The 21,370-nt window shown below is 56.4% G+C and overlaps 6 protein-coding genes across 6 annotated transcripts; 3 read left to right on the top strand and 3 right to left on the bottom strand.

Moving 5' to 3' along the window:
• Positions 1-1,552: 1,552 nt before the first annotated feature.
• C8A04DRAFT_31858 (nucleophile aminohydrolase) lies at positions 1,553-2,724 on the bottom strand (the record flags this gene model as incomplete). The annotated part of the gene is made up of 5 exons (XM_062781898.1): positions 1,553-1,939; positions 2,011-2,223; positions 2,289-2,383; positions 2,554-2,616; positions 2,718-2,724. 5 exons carry the CDS (start codon positions 2,722-2,724, stop codon positions 1,553-1,555), a joined length of 765 nt encoding a protein of 254 aa, XP_062633975.1.
• Positions 2,725-3,479: 755 nt separating this feature from the next.
• C8A04DRAFT_31859 (uncharacterized protein) lies at positions 3,480-4,937 on the top strand (the record flags this gene model as incomplete). The annotated part of the gene is made up of 1 exon (XM_062781899.1): positions 3,480-4,937. The coding sequence occupies one exon, from the start codon at positions 3,480-3,482 to the stop codon at positions 4,935-4,937; it is 1,458 nt and encodes a 485-aa protein (XP_062633976.1).
• Positions 4,938-5,694: 757 nt separating this feature from the next.
• C8A04DRAFT_39759 (uncharacterized protein) lies at positions 5,695-7,203 on the bottom strand (the record flags this gene model as incomplete). The annotated part of the gene is made up of 2 exons (XM_062784704.1): positions 5,695-6,273; positions 6,304-7,203. The coding sequence occupies 2 exons, from the start codon at positions 7,201-7,203 to the stop codon at positions 5,695-5,697; spliced, it is 1,479 nt and encodes a 492-aa protein (XP_062633977.1).
• Positions 7,204-9,045: 1,842 nt separating this feature from the next.
• Positions 9,046-12,819, top strand: C8A04DRAFT_39760 (cmgc mapk erk1 protein kinase; the record flags this gene model as incomplete). The annotated part of the gene is made up of 7 exons (XM_062784705.1): positions 9,046-9,184; positions 9,256-9,347; positions 9,414-9,665; positions 11,437-11,550; positions 11,647-11,713; positions 11,797-12,111; positions 12,212-12,819. The coding sequence occupies 7 exons, from the start codon at positions 9,046-9,048 to the stop codon at positions 12,817-12,819; spliced, it is 1,587 nt and encodes a 528-aa protein (XP_062633978.1).
• Positions 12,820-13,406: 587 nt separating this feature from the next.
• On the bottom strand, positions 13,407-15,077 carry C8A04DRAFT_31863 (UTP15 C terminal-domain-containing protein; the record flags this gene model as incomplete). The annotated part of the gene is made up of 1 exon (XM_062781900.1): positions 13,407-15,077. The coding sequence occupies one exon, from the start codon at positions 15,075-15,077 to the stop codon at positions 13,407-13,409; it is 1,671 nt and encodes a 556-aa protein (XP_062633979.1).
• Positions 15,078-17,848: 2,771 nt separating this feature from the next.
• C8A04DRAFT_39763 (uncharacterized protein) lies at positions 17,849-20,743 on the top strand (the record flags this gene model as incomplete). The annotated part of the gene is made up of 2 exons (XM_062784706.1): positions 17,849-18,364; positions 19,487-20,743. The coding sequence occupies 2 exons, from the start codon at positions 17,849-17,851 to the stop codon at positions 20,741-20,743; spliced, it is 1,773 nt and encodes a 590-aa protein (XP_062633980.1).
• Positions 20,744-21,370: the final 627 nt, after the last annotated feature.

The following is a 21,370-nucleotide window of genomic DNA, read 5'->3' on the forward strand; positions in this document are numbered from 1 at the left end:
TACTGCGTATTCTTCCAGCCAGCCCACCATCCTCTCTCGTCCAGTAAAAACCCAGATCGAATGGTTTTCAGTCAGACCCCCGGTCGCTAACTGCACATACAACTCCACCTTGAACCGTTTGTTCATGACATCCCATCCCAGATACTCACCTTTTCTGCAACGTCACTGGGAACACTACTGCCCCGAACCCACCATCAACCCCCCGCCAAGAAGTCCCGGCAATCAGGCTCGTTAGGGAACCGGGAGGCTATGGAGGCTATCAAAAGACGCTTGCGGCCCATGTCAGCTACGCAGGGTCTGTTGTCTTTCTTCCGCTTCGTCCCGGGCTCCTCATAGCCTGTCGAGCCTTGTCCCCTCGGCCCCATGCAACATTGCACCACGAAATGCACGTCCGAGCAACCGAGTGACCGAAGAGGGATTCCACGCGACTGTATCGCAAAGTGTGATCGAAGTTGGAATCACCTACGATAGCCGAACTAGAACCCAAAGTGGACATGCAGGAACAACAATTCCTCCCACACTAGTAGTACGTTCTGTATGTACATAGTAGACCGATCTCGAAGCCTCAACCCCTCTGGCCACCCCCGGCCCCTGTCTCATTCACAAGACCACCCTCACCCTCCCTCCCTCCCAGTTCCCACCAACCAAGCACTGATCCATCCCTCCAGACGAATTCCCAGAGCCCCGGGTAGCCTTCGTCCATCGTGCCAGTGTACCAGTGCATGTCATCCACCCATCCATCCCATCTGTTCACCCCCACTCATTACTTCGTCGATCTGTTCGCCCAGCCCCTTCGCATGTCTTGTATGCCCCCAACATGCACTCACGACGTAGTGCAAACGGCAGTGCAATGCAGTGCACGATTCAGTCGATTCGATTCTGTGCGGGCCGATTTCGATGTCGTTGAATCGATACGTTAGTGGCACACCCCCCGTCCTCAACGGTGTTCGCCCCCCTCCCCGGCCCGTTGGGAATTCGCCACCAGATCGGCGGAACTTCCTGGGGTATATGGAGGTTGATATCGTAAGCAAGGTCAGCAAGCTCGCAAGCCAGGGTGGCAGGGGGGCGGGGGGGAGAGGATCATGCAAATCATCTACACACTAGAGATCATCGCCACCTCCGCGGCCGCTAGCCTCGAGACTTGAGACATGGGCGTGACAACATGCCGCCCAGGAGACTTTTGATATGCTATGCTTGTTTGGTTCCTCAATGATCTCGGCGCCACAGGCACATTCGGGCATGGGAGCTAACGCAGAGATCTTTCGATAGTCATTGGCATTCATTTGCATTCATTGGCACTTTCATTGCTCTCCTTCCGCTTCTCCTATCGGGTTGGGTCATCGAGCTGCATATTGACGTCGTGTGCTGGAACAGGCCACAAGAAGCAACGTGGTACCCGGGGATACCAAAACTCCACCAATAGCTGTGATATCTCCCTCTGAGACACTCACGGCACTTTTGCAAGCTACTAGCTTCAGCGGCGAGCATCAAGCTGGACCCTATCGACGGGCCATGGGCCGCCCGGCCCGTCCCTCTTCATCACATCACCGTCTCAGTCCTTCTCGGCGATCGCCTGTAACCTCTCGTCGATCTCCTCTTCAGTCAGCCTCCTGAAGCCAGGTTGCGTCCCCTCCTGTCCGTCGGCATGCGGCCCCCCGACAATACCAATTTCAATCTCCGTCTTCTTGAAGTCCATACTAAGCACGGTGCTGAGTGTTGTGATGGCGAGCTCGACCACCTCCTTCCAGTCGCCTGGCGCATGGTCCTTGTTCTTGAGTTTCTTCTCCAGGTGATTGAGGGCTTCCTGCTGCTTTGGGCCCGCGGCCGTACCCTTGTACCCAATATAGTACCCAGCCGGGTCGCACTTGAACAGCTGCGGCCCAAACTCTGAGTCGAGGGATATCAGCGTCGTCGCCACGCCATACGGCCGCATGTACGCCTACAGATGGTCAACACAACATAACAACCTCACAAACGTTTGACATCCTGTCCCCCCCTTCATCCACATACCCGCTGAGTGTAGACCTGGCTAATGTTGGCCAACCGCTTCGCCAGGGCGTCGCATGGCATCTCATACCCAAACTTGTACTTGAAATCGGCCGCTTCCGACTGGGCGCGCTGCGAGAAGGCCCGGGCATCGGCAATCGAGCCCGTCATGACACAACCGACCGACGGCGAGATCTGGAAGATGTGCGAGACTGACGAGGGGTCGATGAGCTTGTCCTACGAGAATATCAGCTAGGTTCGTCCTGGAATCGGAGAACGACGGAGGAGAGACCGTAACGTACGGGCACTTTCTTCTGAGACAGGACTACGGCGCAGTCCTTGCCCCGCACACCGATCGACATGATGTTTGCCGCTGTGATCGCCTTGAATGCATATTCTAAGAATCGAGCTTCCGTCAGCATCTTGCGGTCGTGGCCTTGAAGCGTCGTGCGCATCTCGTCTCCTTCTCTTCCCAGCATCCCCCTCCCAAACCGACCGGCCATTAGGCCCCCATCTTAACCACCCCCCCGCCTTGTTCCCAGTGCATCGTATTGTTGTTAAACGTACCGACTTGAAACAGCCGTCCCTGCTCCGAGAAGATGGTAATGTGCCTGTCGTAGCCAGCGTTGCCTGTGGTTGTGATGTTAGTCGTAAGGGGTCGAGTCGAGCTACCACTGCCTAGCTCCAAGCTGCAACGACAGCAGGCCAGGAAGTGCGGGGGGTTTGCATACCCGCCATCTTGACAGATGCTAGATTTGGTACTTCGAAGTGGTCGGTATCCGCTCAATGCTGCACAAATCAGGTCCGAGGGCCTCCGCAGAAATATTTGGTGGTGGCGTTGAGGTTGTGGTTATTCGGGAGCGGGCGGTCGAGCTTGGTTCGAGGTTGGGGGACTGGAGCTTCCAACTTGGGCCCAGCTGATTGACGCGTTGCGGCGGTTTGCCTGGAGCAAGGCTGATGGTGGGGACCTGGAGCCTGCCTTCATGCCTCGAATGCTAGGCGGAAACGTCACAAGTCTGCTTAGTCATTTTCCAGGGTGCTGAAGCTGTTGTCAGCTTCATTCACCGCCCGGCAGAAAGCAGTCCAGAGATGTCCCCGCAGGACCCACCGTTCCAACCCCCCCACATTGAATTATTTCTTTCCGAACTTAACACCCCTGCGTCGGGTACCGATAAGATCCATCTGGGCAGAAATTTGCGACAACAAGCGCGAACCGCTTGGGAAACTGCACCAGCAACACCCAATGAGACATACAGGAACGGTGCCCCCAACACTGGCAAACACGTTGCGTCCATTTGCCTCGCCTGATTCCGGCGAAGAAACTTTTTCCCGTTCCTGTGGAAACCCCGCTGCTGCAGGTTCTAGCTATTCGTCCATTCGTCCTCTCGCCCACGTTCGCCCGCTGCTGCAGTGGCACTGGACTGGGCCAATTCCTGAACACCTAGCCCTTTTTCTCCCGTTCCGCTTGCTTCGCTCTCGTCTCGATCGTCATCATGTCCGCCCATGTCCCCGCGTGGAAGCGATTGGGCCTCAAGCTCAAGGGACCTGCGTCGGCCGAGACCATTCCCAGCTCGGGCAGCCCCAATGCGCGCGCAAAACCGTCTGCGCAGGTCCCCAACTCGAATTCGAATGCACACGCACACGCTCAGAACGGCCGAGTAAACGGAAGTCCGGCGAGCGCCTTAAAACGAAAACAACCAGGCTCCGCGCCCGCCCCGAATGCCGCCTTGTCGGCGCAAACGCCAAGCAAGAAGCAACGGAAAGACGACGGATCGGCGCCGGACCAGGCGACGATCGCGACCCCCTCGTCACTGAAGAAGTCGGTCTCATTTTCCGACGGGACCAAGTCCGGCGATAAGGCCAAAAAGAACAAGCCCAAGACCAAGGCAAAGAAGGCCAAGAAGGCGGCCGAGGCAACCCAAGCCGACTTCAGCCTCGAACCCTCCCTAGTATACCTACGCCAGTGGCATACCGCACGCGACTCGTGGAAGTTCAACAAGAACCACCAGACGCTCCTGATCAAGTACCTCTTCGACGGCGACAAAATCCCCTCCGCCGACGTCCCCGTCTTCTACCAGTACATCCGCGACCTCAAGGGCTTCGTCCGCACGAGACTCCGCGAGACGGCTACCGAAATACAACACAAAGACATGGAGGCCGGTGCGGGGGCGTTCCCGGCCGCCCTCAAGGACAAGGAGACCAAACAGAAGGAATACGAAGACACAATAGCCCGCTTCCTGCGTGACCTCCACCAGTACCAAGAACACCAACAAAAAGAACAACAAGCCAATGGCACACTATCCAAGCACAAAAATGCCAACGGCAAACGCACCCTCGATGAAGTCGAATACGTCCTGCGCGTCGGCACCCCGGAAATCAAACAGCGCCTCCTCAAACGCATCCGCGCCGAGCTCGTCCTTGACTCCCTCTCCGACAGCGAAGATAGCACCAGCAGCACCACCAGCGCCGCTGATTCCGTCGCTGGCACGTCTACCACCAGTACCACCACCATTACCGCCGGCACGGCCGTCGCTGCCCGGCGTAGCGACGGGCAGCCTGCGAAGCGCCGCCGGCTGCGGAATGTGAGGACGGATATTGGGGATGAGGATGAGGATAGTAGCGATAGCAGCTCGTCTGAGTCGGAAGACGAGTCTAACGATGATGAAGAAGATGAGGAAGATGAAAGCGATTCAGACGATGACGACAGCAGCAGTACCAGCACCAGTGAAAGCGAAGAATCAGAGGAAGGTGATGCGATGGATGTAGACCAAGCACCTGGGGGTCAGGTCGACGATTCATCGAGTTCGAGCAGCAGTTCGTCAGAGGACGAAGATGATGATGAGGACGATGACAACGACGATGATGATGACGAAGCCGAATCTGGGGCCGGAGTGGCATCTGCGTCGGATGAGGAGAGTGACGGGGTAGGGAGTAGCAGTGGTGAGGACTGAGTGTGGGTGAGTGAGTGAGTGAGTGAGCACGGAGAGAGTGTGTGACATCTATTGTATCGCTACTTGTAACCATTTTATGTAATATGGGGAGTAGATGGGAAGCTCGTCGCTTGTATTGCCAAAAAAAGGTTGGACGATGGGGGGATAAAGCGATGTAATACCCTAGATCTAAGTGTACCACATTCTAATTTTTATTGTACATTGGCCAGCGGGACGGAGAAAAAAGACTGTTATCAATGAATTCCAAGTACTTCGTAATATTATCCCTCCTGTGCTTCCATAGATTTGCCATGGTTTAAGACATGAAGGTTGAACACACGCCTCTATCTTGTGCTGTTTAATATCCCATAAGTTGAGAGTAATATGTGCTGTAATGCAAAACATCAAAATCAGATACCCGCCAATGCGAAGGGATGCGACCGTAGCCTGCTCCCATGTGCTCATGTTCAAAACGACTGCTGCCACCCAATATCCCAGAAAATTCCTGACCGGTTAGTATCACAGGATGTGTGAACTGGGTCGGTTCCGAAGATACAACAAAATGAACGACCGGAGGGAAAATTCCCGGGAGAGAAATAACGATGCGCAAAACAAAACCGCCCATCAGACCAAACGCCAGCCGCATGCTATGCCAATGCGACAAAAATCCGCCCAACCAAGAATCCCTCCCATCCTCCTTTCTTCCCTCCTGTTTCGTCCATACCATCGTGTCATGGCTCCAGCCATCGCGACTTCATACGTTCATCTCATGTATGAATCACGCTTCCATCCCTAATAATGTACCGATTTCCAACAACCCCACACACTCCCCCTTCTCCATGATCGCCATAATCGCCTCATCATCGTACAATCCCTGGTGGTACCCAACAGAGCCGGAGCTGGACGCAGAGCTGAAATCGGAGCCAGAGGTCATAGACATGGAGGTACCCATGGAACCGAAGCCCTCGTTTGTCTCCGTACTCCTTTCAGTTCCGTCACTCTCACCACTATCAGAGCCCGCAGTGGCCGTCCGCATCCCCCGAATCCACTCTGCCGCCCGTGAAACACTCGTATCCGCCGTGACCGGGATGAACGCGCTGCGCGGGATCGCCGTGACAGGTTGAGCCATGGCCTCCACACTGAGTCCGCGGATTGTACGCGGGGAGACGACGCCCCCGGTACGATGGCTAGCTTTCTCTGTGCTATTCGGACCGGGTAACCAGACCCAGCCCGATGGACTTGAGTAACCTGCTCGGAGCACGCCCAAGCCGGTCACAGCCGTGGGAGATGCGGCTGTGGTGGGTGAGAGAATGGGAATATCCTCTAACGACACCATTACTGCACGCAGATTTGGTGTCTTCCGCGCCCGCTCCTGTACCTCTCCCACTTCCTCTTCCTCCTGTCCCCTCTTTTTTGCATTAGCCCACAAAGCAGCACCAATAGCACCGCCGGGGTGGTTCCGCGCAAAGACATCTGCCACAGACGGGTGCAACTCTCGCGCGGCAACAATAGCCAAAGCATCGCCGACGGCAAGCGCGACAGTGGTGGATGTCGTCGGAGCAGACACGCCAAATGATGCGGTTTCGGCCTCGTGTATCGGCGCGGGCAATAGGATGGCGGTGTCCGAGTGCTGGCGATGACGCACAATGATCTCGCATGTTTCCGGCCGAGTATGCGACGTGAGCAGGATGAGTGGGAGGGACGGATCGAGATGGGGAAGCAAGGCGAGCAGCTCTGGAGTCTTGCCCGAGAAGGTTATCAGTAACAATGTGTCGTGCGGCGTAATCTGTCCGAGGTCACCATGTAACGCCTCAGTAGGATGCAGAAAGATGGCGTGGATGGCGAGGCTGTTGAAGGTTGCGACGAGCTTCTTTGCGATGTGGCCCGACTTGCCGACACCAATTACCACCAACTTGCCGCCGCCGCAACGTCCACCGTCTTTGTTGCTCCGCGAGGCATGACGACTGGTAATGGCGTCGACGGCCCGGGTGAAGCCATCACGGACGATGCTGTCTGAGGAGTAGAGCTGTGTGAGGTTTTGGAGGGCGGCGGTCTCAGTGGCTAGGACGTGGACTGCGCGCGCGATGCGTTCCTCAACCGCAAGCTTCTTGCCGCATACTGCAATATCGGGCTGGGTAAGCCCGCGGGAATCAACAGGCGAGTCGTCAAAGTCCTCGGCGGGTGTGATGGGCGATGGAGGAGAGAGCGGCGGAAACGGCGGAACTTGACGCAGCACGTACACCTCGCTATTCTGGATCGGCCGCTGCTGCTGGCATAGCTGGACCATGGTGGCGGTGATGTCCCAGTCTTGAGTTGAGTAGCCACTGAGATTCGGGAACGACGGAGTTGGGCTTGACTATAAAAGTCGACGAGACCGGGCAGTAGTGCGAGCAGGGGTTAACCAGGTTCGTAGTCCAGCGATTGCATCCGCCACAGATGGGCTCGAAGTACGAGAGCTGGGGGGATCGAAGGTTCCCGTTTTCTTCGGACGACCGTCTGATGGGCCGTAAGAAAAGCTCCGAAAGTCCCGGATGGAACTGTAGATCGGGCGCGGGGTGATGAAGAAGATCGAGTGGATGTTGATAATACACGCGCTAAGTAATTTCGGAACAAAGTATCCGGTTCCAGGAGGTTATGCAACAGGAAAGAAAGTTAGCACTCCGTGGGGAACAGTGCAGAACCTTAGTTAAGCTGTGGCGTGGAGAATTCCCAGCTTGGAACAGCTGGTAAGGGAGTTTCAAGGAACTAGCGAAGGAATGCGAGAACGGAACCACCGGACCCAAGACTACGGCGCGCGGGCGGGTAGATATTACCTCAACCAACCAGCCATTATCTCCGTCGAATGTACGGAATAGTCACCGGTATCGACATGTACGGGTGGGTAGTTGAGCCATCCCGGCTCCAGCCGCGGCGAATGGACTCGGCCGTGGGCGCGGGCGAACAGATCGCCAGGGTTCAATGCGTTTTGGATGGTTTAAAATGGGGTCAATGGCCCGGTGGAGGGGTGGGGAAGAACCCAAGAAGGGCAAGAATGTACCGCATTTCAGCGCTCCTCCGGCTGCTTCGCACTTTCTTTCGAGGACATTTTCCCCACGATATCCTACCTTCCATGCTGCGAGCACGTCAATGACCGGGCGGCGTTATCGGCGATGATCGTCCCGGCACGGCGGGAGGGGATGTGGGAGCGAGACAACCAAACGGCCAGATGATGATGAATCACGGAGTTTTTCTGGCGGGGTAGAGTGGCGGCGATGCCCCGCGGCCGCGTCTCGGCATGTGCTTGCGAAATGCAGAAGGGCGCTGCCCCTAACCCCTGCGCGCACGCAACTTTGCGTGATTGACTTCGACGGCTCCAACGGCACAACACCAAACTCCTGTGCAGCTACATACATTACCTACAAGCGAGAATGGCATTTGGTCAAAAGATGACCACCAATATCAAGAAATGGGAAACGTGAGGTGGGAATTATGTAAATCCTATCACTGCGATCGCCTTTCTCAGATGCATTACTACGTAACGGGGATTGCCAACAGGAGATCTATCACTCGCTAATGCACCCGACCAACGCGTCTTTTCTTCTCCATGCCCCGACGTATCGCCGAGTTCATAGTGAAAAAAGGGTTGACATCAAAAATTCCGACCGAAACGGCCCCGAAGGACAATTTAGAACGACCGGCTCCACGATGTGCAATGCAGGCCTATCGCTCTGGTACCCCTGCTTCATGATCCAGGTGTACCCAATCAAGGTAAGTATGAAGAAGAAAAGAAGAGAAGAGGAGGAAGATTTGGGGAGGGAGGGGCGTTTAAATAGGCGGGAGCTGATGGTCTGTGCACGTCTGCAAATTGCAGATGCTTGCACGTGATTCAGCCCAGCTGCTCCGATTTTTTGAGTCACCCTAACCCTTATCAAGATCGGTCTTTCCCGCCCCGCCGGCTTCCAGTCTCTTATCGTACCTCCCACCTTCCCTCCAAGCCTTCGATTCCACGCCGACAAGATCCAAGTCGCGTTGTCGTGGTTCCCCTTCTGTCGGTTGTATTTCTCTTTCGGTAGGCGTTTTGTCAAATTCTTCCAGCCAGCGAAATCTTCCTCTTTTTATTCTTCATTCGTTCCCCTCCAAATCCTCCACTATGCCGGACCAACTCTCGGTGCTCTTTGTCTGTCTCGGCAACATCTGTCGGTCAACCATGGCGGAGGGCGTGTTCCAATCACTCGCAAAGCAGCAACCGTATGAGGATCTCGTTGGCAAGATCGATTCGTGTGGAACAGGTGGGTGCTAGCTTTCGTTGTCGCTTTCGGCCATTCCGATTCGGATAGATCCTGATCCTACCCCTCGTCAGGCGCGTACCATGTCGGCGAAGATCCGGACGACCGAACCATGTCCACCCTCAAAGACCACGGTATCACCAACTATATCCATCATGCGCGAAAGGTACTATCGCTTGCTCGGGAAGTCGTCGGGTTCGGTGGGATCTGACTCGTTCGGTGCCTCAAATAGGTTCACGATTCCGATTTTGACAAGTTCGACTACATCTTTGCCATGGACCGGGGCAACCTCGAAGACCTACAGCGGATCCAACGTCGCAAACCGAATGCCAAGGCTAAAGTGATGCTCTTCGGAGAATACTCAGGCACCGGTAAGGCGGAAGTCATCAGTGACCCGTACTATGGCGGCCGACAGGGATTCCAGAAGGCGTATGAGCAGGCGACGCGGTTTTCGATCAACTTCCTAAAGGACGTCTTCCCTGACGTGGAACACCCTCAGCTCTGATGATGGAGGTTGCATTGGGTGCTTCGGTGTTTGGGATGTTCGTGTCGAGGCTCGAGGCTGAGGCTGATGTTTCGCTTGCCGGGCTCCTGCATACGGCGCAGATCGGGCGTGTCGTCGTCATTGGTGGTGTCGGACGTCGTCGCGGTCTGTCGAGAGCGGGCTGAGGCAAAGGTCATCTAGGACTCTGTTCCACGAGGAGGAAGCAGCCGCTTTATACCTTGAGCGGCATGTGTTTTGGAACCTGTCCCCTGTCACCTCCAGCTCTTGGAGCTCGTAACTTGGCCAAAAGGAACGACCGTCGTTGAGCCCCGCATATATCCGGACCCCTGAATGGCCTCAGCCCTACGACGGCCTGAGTGGTCCAAGAAACGACAGGCCGCCCGTCTAGGCCAGGGGTCTCATCCCAGCTTTCATTCTGATCTTTGTAGTGTATGCCACAGTCCGAAGGGATGAATAGCCCGGTACTTCTCATGAAGGGAAGGCGTTTTTTCCAAGGTTCCTTTTAGAGACTTCTTTTCCTCGAGAAAGGCCTCAGCCTTAGGTGCCGGACAACTGCATCGCGCAACCCGAGTCCCGGCTGTGTGAACCGGCGGTATCGAATAGCAACCCGGGAAGCCCGGTTCCAAAGGATCAACAGTCCCAACCAGGGCAAATCTGTGCCGACGCAACTGCAGCTTGGAATGTTAGGTTCTTGCTGTGCTCCAAGGTGTGAAATGCGAACTTGGTCGCGCGCGCGTAAACCCCGATGAGAAAAGGGGTGATCAACTCCAGGTGCACCAATGAAAATTAGGCTTGAAGCCTCGCCCAGCCAACAGAGCCCCCCGAGGCTCCCAAAACGGGCGATTGTGGGGGTGTTCTTGTTCCCTCGAGCCCTGCGAGCTCTGGCGGCATCTGCCTGTTCTCTGGCTTGGTTGCCCCTTGCTGCTCCTTCGTCACACCTCAACCAACAAGCACAGCGCTGCGGGCCCAGGTTGCATGCGCAGTTCGAGCTCCGATGGGCCCCGCAGCGGGCAGCGGTTGATCACCTCCCTCAGCCCCTCCATCGTTTTGGCCACGGCATCTCGACGGGAATCTCTGCTCTTCCTGATAAACACGAGGCTTTGCTGATTTGTGTTTGCTCGGCTTCCTTTCCCCTCCCGCCCTTGCCACTGCACGCAGTCCGCCTCATCTTCCTCGCGCTGCAATTATTGTTATTTTGTATACCCCGCTTTGCTTGACGGTTTCGAGTCCTGCGTCTGTTTTTTGCGCTCGCGCAGCTCCGTGGATTGCCCCTCTTCGGACGAAGCATCATCCCTTCTATCCCTATTCCATTTCTCCGCCGTGATTCTGCTAGGGAATTCCTCTCACGTCGCCGGAGAACCAGCAGCAGCAGCCTCGCGATACAGACGCTGAGGACCAGCAACGCGAGAACGACAAATATATAAAAAACGGCCGGTCGCAAACCACGCGTGCGCGTTCATATCGCCCATCATGTCTGAGCTCCAGGGCCGCAAGGTTTTCAAGGTGTTCAACCAGGACTTCATTGTCGATGAGCGATACACGGTGACCAAGGAGCTGGGCCAGGGCGCTTACGGTATTGTCTGGTATGAGCCCCCACTCTACGATGTGTCCACTCGTGCAAATGACTGTGCTTTGTGGTGTGGTGCTCAAGATGGTGTTTGAAGTGAAGGGGGTGTCATAATTGGGACGACAGCTAAGACAGGAGCTGACATTGAACTCGCCGATTTTAAGTGCCGCCCTAAACAGCCAGACCAACGAGGGCGTTGCCATCAAGAAAGTTACCAATGTTTTCAGCAAAAAGATCTTGGCCAAGCGCGCCTTGCGCGAGATCAAGTTGTTGCAGCACTTCCGGGGCCACCGTAACGTGAGATTTTTCCAAGATATGGGGTCATCACACAACTGAGTGTATGTTGGGGCTTTCAAGAGCGAGATTTGCTAATCGAGGAATTGTACTTCTCAGATCACCTGTCTGTATGACATGGACATCCCGCGGCCCGACAACTTCAACGAGACATATCTCTATGAGGGTGCGCATCCCCCCACAGTCATACATACCCACCCCGCGCTCCCTAAGCGATTCCTATGGTCATGCCATCTAACAAAGTCGCAGAACTCATGGAGTGCGACCTGGCGGCCATCATCCGGTCCGGCCAGCCGCTGACGGACGCCCACTTCCAGTCCTTCATCTATCAGATCCTGTGCGGGCTCAAGTACATCCACTCGGCCAACGTGCTGCACCGCGATCTCAAGCCGGGCAACCTGCTCGTCAACGCGGACTGCGAACTCAAGATCTGCGACTTTGGTCTCGCCCGTGGGTTCTCGATCGACCCGGAGGAGAACGCTGGGTACATGACCGAATATGTCGCGACAAGATGGTACCGCGCTCCTGAGATTATGTTGAGCTTCCAGAACTACACCAAAGCGAGTACGTCTTCCATCTTTTTTGTCCCTTTCATTCTGACCCCACTACCCCTTTTCTGCAGACTTAAGGACCTAAATGTACTGACCTATCCCGTCCTTTGTAGTCGACGTCTGGTCCGTAGGCTGCATCCTAGCCGAGCTCCTCGGCGGCCGTCCCTTCTTCAAAGGCCGTGACTACGTCGACCAGCTCAACCAGATCCTTCACATCCTCGGCACGCCGAACGAGGAAACCCTCTCCCGCATCGGCTCGCCCCGCGCGCAGGAATACGTGCGCAACCTCCCCTTCATGGCTAAAAAGGTCTTCCCCGCCCTCTTCCCCAACGCCAACCCGGACGCGCTCGACCTGCTCGACCGCATGCTCGCCTTCGACCCGACCCGCCGCATTTCAGTCGAGGAGGCCCTCGAGCACCCGTACCTCTCCATCTGGCACGACGCCAGCGACGAGCCGGACTGCCCGGTCACGTTTAACTTTGACTTTGAGGTTGTTGATGACGTGGGTGAGATGCGCAAAATGATTCTGGACGAGGTGTTCCGGTTCCGTGAGCTTGTGCGTACCGTGCCTGGGACGGCTGGTCAGGGGGCTGGGCAGCAGGGTGGTGTGCCGGTGCCGTTGCCGGGGAATGTGGATGGGCACCAGTGGAAGGTGGACGAGCCCAGGCCGGAGGAGTATGGTAGTGTGCATGGGCTGGAGGCGGAGCTCGGCGGTCGGTGAGGGGTGAGGCGTGAGAGATGTTGAGGAATGTAGGGAGTCGAGGGGAGAATGATGATGAATGATAACGGTGATAGGTAAAAGTGGGAAAGTTTGGATGAAGTAGCGATTCGATATCCAGGAAAGTTTTGATTGTCTCTGAGAGAGGAGGAAGATGGAAAAGGAAGACAGGATTTTTGACTAGCCCGAGGGGTGAAACGAGATACAGTGTAGTTTCTGTGTGGTCTTTTAGTATGATGATGATCTGGAGGAGAGACGGTCGATTCTTTTGCTGCCGAATCTCTCGGCCTTTACTTGATTCTCTTCTCACTTGTAGATTTTTTGAATCCAGCTGGTTGAAAGTAACACATGCAAATTTCGAGTATAGATATAAGCTGTGGAGGAGGTCCACGACTCAACCAAAGACATGGTTTTTACACCAGTTATCGCAAGTATCATCTACTCTGATTACTGACACACATCTACACTCACACACCATAAATGGCTTCCACCATTATGGCTTTATTTTCCCACCCCAAACAAGCAAAACGCCGACGCAATGCAAAAAATCAAGTCTCCGACCCCCTCATCACTACTCTTAACACACCATTTTACACCACCCCTAACATCAAACTCTCCACCATCCCATTCGTCTGAATCGCCATCTGCGCCTTCTCCACCTCCTTCGACACCTTCCCCAGCAGCGCCTGGAACTGCGCCGCCAGCTCAGCACTCCCACCTACATGCTCACTGTACAAGTCCAGCAAGTGGAACGACACATCAACACAAATACTCAAGTACCGCGGGTCAGTGATGTATTTGCTCGCCCATTTCAACAACGGCAGCACCGACACCTCATCGCGGCCCTCAAGCGCCTCACGCAGCCCAGACCGGTGGCGCAGCGCAACAAGCACCGTCAGCGCCGTGACGGGGTTGTATTGTTCGTCGTTCATGTCAATGACGTCGTCGAGCGCGGCCGCGTACCGGCCCTTTTGCAGGTTACGCTGCCACGGCTTGAGCTTGGCGCGGCGGTTGCGGCTGCTAGCGCCCGGTGCGCCGGTTTCGTGCGTGGGGATGACGACGTCGACGGTTTCGCCGAGGAGGTCCATGGATTTGGTGGTCATGGCGGCGCGTTTGCGCTTGGCCTTTTGCGCGTCGAGGCGCTCGAGGGCGGCGGTGCCGATGTCGCGCGCGGCTTCGACGGCGGCGCGGTCGCGGGCTTTTTCGGCCGCTGCGCCGGAGAGGCGGGTGCGCAGGGAGAGCACGCCGGATTGCATGCCTACGGCGAGGTGGCGGTCTTCTTGTGAGGCGCCGGCGGTTACGACGGAGAGGGAGAGGATGGGGCTGGGGTATTTGGAGCCGGCTACGACGTTCCAGTCGTTGGTCTCGAAGACTTTGACGTGGCCGTCGAGGCTGCCGCTGACGACGCGCCGGCCGTTGGAGGCGAGGGAGAGCGAGGTGACGGTCTTTTGGTGGTTGGTGATGAGGCGCAGAGGTTTGGCAGCCACGAGGTCGAGCACGGAGATGGTGCTGCCTGCGGCGGCCAGTAGGGTCGTGCCTGATGCTAGTGGGAGGACATCCTCGACGGGGTCGGCGTGCTTGAAGGTCATGACGGCACCACCGGCCGCCCTGGCATCCCACACGCGAACTGTCTCGTCGTAGGAGCCCGACACGAGCAGATTGCTGTTCCCGCCCGGCATGAAAGCACCACTGCGCACGTAGTCGGAGTGGCCGGTGAACATTCGGCTTGGGGTGTTGGAGGGCAGATCCCACAACCGGACGGTCTTGTCGTCACTGGCGCTCATGAGCGTCGTCAGCTCGGTGGGCGACCACTTCGTGACCCAGACGGGCTGCTTGTGGACGTGCCAAGTCTTGAGAATGACAGCGCGGGTGCCGCCGCCGACGTCAAAGACCTGCATCCGGCCCGAGTCCTCGCCGGCCACCAGTACGCGGCCATCGGCGCGGATCTCGCCGCAATGGGCTTCGCTGTCGAAACGGCCGATGGTCTTGAGGGGCTCGCGCTTGCGGATGGAGAAAATGTCGACACGGGGCCCGGACGTAACGGCAAAGAGGTCGTTGATCTTCGTGGCAGCGACGAGCGAGTTGGAAAGCGTCCCACCGGCCGCAGCGGCGGGGAAACTAATGTGTGATATCGGCCATGATGCCGTCGAGGTGTGGGATTTCTGGTTCTTGAACGACCTCCAGTACCGCTGCTCGGGCGTGACAGAACTGGGCCCCGACGGCAGCTTCACCTGCGCCAGGGGAAGCACTTCGGCCGCCATTTCGAAGAAGGGTGTCGGGTTTCACAGTCCGACGGCGGCGGCGTTGGGGCTTTTGGGCGGGGCAATTGCGCGGCGCTGGTGATTGTTGGTGTTGGCCGTGTCTGTTGTCGCAGCCTCGCGATCAAAAACTCGAAACTTTTTTTTGAACTTTTTTTTTGGCCTGGCGCGCTGCTGCACCCAGTTGGGGAAGCGCTGCTTGGTGTGCCGCTCAGACAGCTCGCCCCACAACCTACAGGGCGGTGTCGCATCCCATTCGTCGCTGAACCGAGAAGCCTCCCGCCTCTGATGTGGGGTCATGAAATGGTCCAGAAGTTCATGCTTTCTTTGAAGTCTTGTCTCAACTTGGAGCTCAACTCTCGGGGACTTTTGTATATAACGTTAGGTAGAAATCCGGAAGAGCGTCAAATACCAAGTTGGGCGCCGAAGAGCCTGCGGAGCAGATGTGTTTTGCGCTCTTTCCGTAGCTGTAGCTGAATTTGATTATGGGAGCTTATCCGACCTGGCCACCCACCGATGGGCAAACGAAATCACCAACTCCCAGTGCAGCCAACAGTTCCAATATTCGGGCTGCGTTACGCGAGGTGCTGAACCACCTGCATTTGGTGGTGCAGGCAGGTTGTTGGTCCCAACTGTCCATGCGTTGAATGGCGTAGTCTCGCAAGATGGTGTCTGCGAGACATAACTTATCGTCCCTCTTCGAAACCCGGGGGTTTTCGGGCAACTTATTGTCTTCCGTCTCGCTTCATACTGGTGTTGGACACTAGCATTCATCCCACTGGAGGTTGGAAGTTGAGATGATGCGCCGTTGTCGAAGCCCCGCCGAGGCCTGCCAACCACCCACGCCCCACTGCACCCACCGCTGCAGCGCTGTCGATCTCACCTGAGGGAAGCCCAACGACGGGCCAAGCAAACGAAGAGATGGTGTGTGTCCCCGACACCAACGCCACAACGCTGCAGTCCTCCAGCGTGGTTGCCAGGACCTCAAACGCATCGTTGGTTACAAACGCAACGGGTGGTAGATAAAGATCATACAAATACAGCGGAAAGTAAACAAAGCCCCCAAACCCGGGAGACAAGCCTCTGGGTTGCTGATCGGGCCTTGTTCTATTCTTGAATTCAAAAGTTCCTCCTGATTCCATGTTGGGGGTTTGAATGTTCAATATTGTATAATCCAGAACCCTGCTCTCTTCCCGTGTCTCCACCTTGACAATCGTGGTGGGCACCACTCAACGAGAGGGTGCTTTTGTCTATTGGTTGCAAGGTGTGAAAGCCGACCGTGACTTCCCTCTCGCCATCTCAAGAACCATCGATCCTTCCGTCCTGTCAAGACGACGTGCCCCTGTTAGCTCTGTTCTTCTCGTCTCTTTGGACGCGCCCTTTCTTCTTGATTTGGGTCCCGACAGCTGGGTCTTTTTCTTTCGTCAAGAGTTACTGCATTCCGTACTTTACGCGCCCATCACGCCAGACCGCGTTTGACCGACCGAAATAGCGACGACCTCTTTCTTTTACGGTATCGCCGACCTCCCTTCCAATGGTGTGTGGGTTTTGCGCGTTACCTGGTCGCGTCTTTACGCCTTCTTTTCGCTCTTTCATCCTTCCTTACCGCAATCCAACTCGATACACTACAACACAAGATCACACCAAACAAGCAGTCAATAAGCACCTACCAAAGACTCACTCTAACATCCCCTCTCCAGTTCCCGAACTCCTCCAGTCGCTTCGCGACCGGACGTCGGCGCACTGAGTAGGAGTGAACGATGTCACCTCCCCTGCCCGGCGCGGGCACGGGGGCGGGTGCGCACAACAACCGTCAGTCCGCTTTCCCCATCGACCAACACCAGATCGCCTCGTCAAATGCCACCGCTAGCTCTTTTCTCGGCAGTCGACAGCCATCATGGCTGGCACCAGGCACACCGGGCGCACCGCCGCCTCGAAAACAATCCCTATCGCGTCCTACTAGCGCTTCACGTTCCTCTGTTCTTCGCCCGCCTGCCGTCCCAGCGATTCAACACCAAGCACAGCAGTAAGCACATTCACAAAGGACTCGCGCTCTCAGCGCTCCCAGAGAGATACCAGCTTCTAATATGTGTGATCATCTCTTGCTCTAGACCCGCCGTTCTCCCATCACCTACCCCGAGCGACGAGCCGAGCCCCGCGTATTCGAACGTGCTCGATAGCCCTCGGACACACCCTACGCCACTCGCTCACCCACACATCATGGTGCCGACGACATCGTCCGTCAAGGTTACGCTTCCCGCTCCTAACGCTCAGTTCGCTCACCACGCGACCGGGAGTCCGGAAGTGGAGGAGATACCGAGGCCAGCGGCCGCTGGTCCAGCTTTACACGGTGTAAGCCGATCACCGACAGTCGACCATGCGTTTCAGCCCCTTATTGCCGGCGGGGGCATGCGAATCGGACCAGACCCGGCCCGGGCCCCTAAACGGCGGCGTACTGAGTGAGTTTTCATCCCATAGCACAATCATTGTTGTGGAGCCCGGCTAATGCATTTTCAAGGAGGACCCCGTCCGGTTCGGGCCTTCCCGGCTCAGGGCTTCCCAGCGCCAGCATTCCTGGCTCCTCGAGTCACGCCAAACTACTCCCCGTTCTCGACCACTACATCCAAACTAGCGGCGGCGACCAAGCACTGGATCCCGGCACTGAGCGGCCGCGCGTCATGCTCATCCGAGAAGCTTGCAAGACACAGGATGACTTTTTTCTCATCTTGCACCAGGTTTTCTGCGTTTGGTCTCTCAACAAGCCGAACGCTCATATGAGCCTTCTTCCTCTGGACCCGTCCACGATCGACAAGGGTTTGAGCGTGTTAGAGACTCTGCTTAAGAAGAACGAGCTGATGTCACCGCAGCGCCTGAAATGGTTATGCCACTTCCCTGTGCCGGACCTGAGGTTTGATCGATTCCGCGGTGGCAACGATGTTCTCAAGCAGATCATCACCTTCCTCGACGCCCTCACAGCACAATACGGGAAGATGCTCACGGCGTCGCTCCAACGGAAATACCCGTTCCTTGTCGATGAGCTTGTCAACGTCCTAGGTTGTCACTCTATCGTCTTGCAGTTTATCATGTTCACTGCCTGCCGTAGGAGGCTAGGCGTGCCAGATGGCCACTTCGGCAATTCCTTAGAGCAGGCCTTCCGCGAGGACCAAAAAAGACTCCGCACGATGGACGTCGCCTCGGCCAACGGCGTGCCCTCGTCGGTTTCTCGGCGGGACCTTGAGCAGCATAACGCCTCCCTGATTAACTTTTACAAACTGACAGTGGAGGCAGTGGTATTTCAATCCTCCGCCCACGCTCCCGGTGTTTCCAACGTACCAGCTCGGCACCAGTCAGCATCGGCGCCAGCGCTGGCGCCACCACCGTTGCAAAACAACACTACCCACACACACGCGCATTTCTCGGGCCCCAATACTGCTTCGCTGGTTCACTCAAGCCCTGTCTTGCCGTCGTCGTCTCCTACAGCCATTGCAGCCGCAGTCTCCCACCCCTCCTTGGTTTTCGCCTCAACGGGTGGCACAGAACAGCAGGCCCAAGCAGCTGTCCAATCACTAATACAACGGCATGCGTCCAACGATTTTGATGTTCAACAACCGCCGCAGTCCCCACGGGAAGCCGTGGCCCAGTTCCAAGGCTCTGGGCCCCAACAACAACTGCGGTGGTCGACGGAGGAGCAACACAAGCGGCAGCAACATCAGCAGGTGTATGGTCATCAACGGCAGTGGTCCCACCATGTGCAACAGCAGCCGGAACAACAGCAGCCGCAACAACAGCTACAACAACAACAGCAACAGCTACACCAGCAACAGCTACACCAGCAACAGCTACAACAGCAGCAAGAGCAGCAACAGCTACAACAGCAGCAAGAGCAGCAGCAGCAGCAGCAGCAAGAGCAGCAGAAGCAGCAGCAGCAGCAACAGCAGCAGCAACAGCAGCAGCAACAGCAGCAGCAACAGCAGCAGCAACAGGCACACATTCTACCACAAGTATGGCAAACACAACCGCAAAGACAGCAAACTCCGCAAACATCACAGCAACAACAACTGTATCATCACCATCAACAGCTTCAACACCCCCAAAATCAACCGCCACAAATTCCACAGGGGCACTCACAATTCCTCCAGCAAACACAGCAGTGGAACCAGCAACGCTTCCACCACAACACACAAGGGAGTATCGGCCTGCCTCAAATACAGACCGGATTCCAGCCGTCACCGTCCCCCACCAGCGCGAGACCCTCGCCACATATCGCCCTCTCCGGACAAAGTCTCCCCACCCCGAATGGGCACTCTGATATACGGTCGCTACAAGAACCTCCTCTTGTATCCCCAGCCGCTATGACCCCCAACGGAACGCAACCCAGGCCAGTCCCAATGGCGCGATTCTCGACGCCACAGATTCCACAGGCCGCGTCTACGCCCCAACGAACTGCGAGGATACCAGACCCGCTGCTCCCCCCCAAAGGGTCAATGATCGGACGGACGGAATGGCCACACGAACCGGCGGACCGCAAATCGGTGTTGATGTCGCTCCACCAAGCTCACCTTCGTAGCCCTAAGCGGGCGATCAAAGGAGGGGCGAGAGAACGATTCTACCAGGCCATCAAGTCGCTTCCGGTTGCGCCAACCCCTGTGGCTCCTAAGAAGACCATATACGAGTTCCAATTCGAAGTGACGGCGGAGCAGCTCGGCCTGGTGGCGACCAAGTCGAAGAAGCGTGGAGATCTATTGCCCATGGTGGAGCACTTCAACGGCGCACTTCGATGGCGGATCCGGTGCTGCGACATTCGAAACCCGGATAAGGGCATCAGCGAAGCATGGTGGGCCACGCTGGACGTTAGCTGGCCGATGTATATTCATATGACGATCAACGATAAGGTGCTCTCCGTCCGCCGGCGATCTCACAACGGCAAGGACCTGCCGACCGAGATTACCGACTTTCTCGTCTGCGGTACCAACAACCTTGTAGTGGCCGTGCATGACTCTCAGAATGAGGTGGGCAAGCACCGCCATCTGGCAGTTGAAGTGCTCGAGACCCTCAGCCACTCCAACGTCGTGGACGCCGTTTGGGCTCACGGTACCACGCCGGCGGAGACCACACTCAACACGATCAAACAGCGCCTCGCCACCTCGGGTCTAGATGACGAGGTCTCGATCGCCGCCCTAGACCTATCCATTGATCTCGCCGACCCATTCAGCTCCACCATGTTCACCGTCCCCGCCCGTGGCGCTTCCTGCACACACATGGAGTGCTTCGATCTCGAGAACTGGCTCAACACGCGCCCAGCCAAGCCGCCCGCCAAGTGCATGCACCGGTCGGCTGACTGCGGCTGCTCCGACCCCGCCAACAATGCTGAACCGTCTCACCCGGACAAGTGGCGCTGTCCGATCTGCTCGAACGATGCCCGTCCGTACAGCCTGCGAATCGACCAGTTCTTGCTGGACGTACGGGCGCAGCTGGAGAAAGAGGGGAAGCTGAGCACCAAATGTTTGCGTGTGAAGCCTGACGGTACTTGGTCGGTAGTGCTCGAGGAGGAGGATGCTGATGACAGCGAAGCAGACGGGCCCTCTGCGGTGGCACCAAAGAAGACCAACTTACAGCAGACGCCGGCTGCTCCAGGACGGAGAGAGGTGGAGGTGATTGAGCTGGACTAAACGAGATCGTCGGCCTTGCCCTTTATTTTTCTTCTGGCGTTTTTTACTATTCATTAATGATTTCTCATTCTTGGCTTTCTCTTCCTCATAGCAACATTTGCATGGCGAACATAGGAGTTTGGCGACCCATGTCACTGCCAGTACATGAGCCGGAATGAAACATGGAAGGGCTGGCGCTGGAGTCAAACGAACGGATGGGTAGCTTGATGAACATGGCAAGGGGTTTTGGAGTTTTGAGGGTTTGTTTCTAGACCTTTTTTTTTCTTCCATTCCGTCCATCGCTTTGATCTTTTGCCCACTCTGGGTTTTACGTTTTCGGCGGGGGAAGAACAAGCAGGCACAAGCGGGGGGACTATGGGCCAGGAGGAAAGGCGACGGCGTTCATTCAATGGTGGTGTTTTTCTCTCCCTTTTTTTCCTGTCCTGTTCTCTTTTCCCCCCTCGGCTTGCAGGATTGTTTGCTTGGCTTTCGGAACAAGCGTTGCGTTGCGTAGGAGGGTTATCTATGGGTTTGCCTCCATTTTTTCGGTGCGTTGTCTCGGGCGGTGCTATTCCTGGCTGATTGCGCTTGGGGGGAGGGCTTGGGGGGGATTACCGGATACCCAAGGGGGGAGGATGTATCTAGGGA

Source organism: Dichotomopilus funicola, assembly GCF_033296635.1.
Source record: "Dichotomopilus funicola strain CBS 141.50 unplaced genomic scaffold C8A04scaffold_74, whole genome shotgun sequence".
Taxonomy (NCBI): Eukaryota; Fungi; Ascomycota; class Sordariomycetes; order Sordariales; family Chaetomiaceae; genus Dichotomopilus; species Dichotomopilus funicola.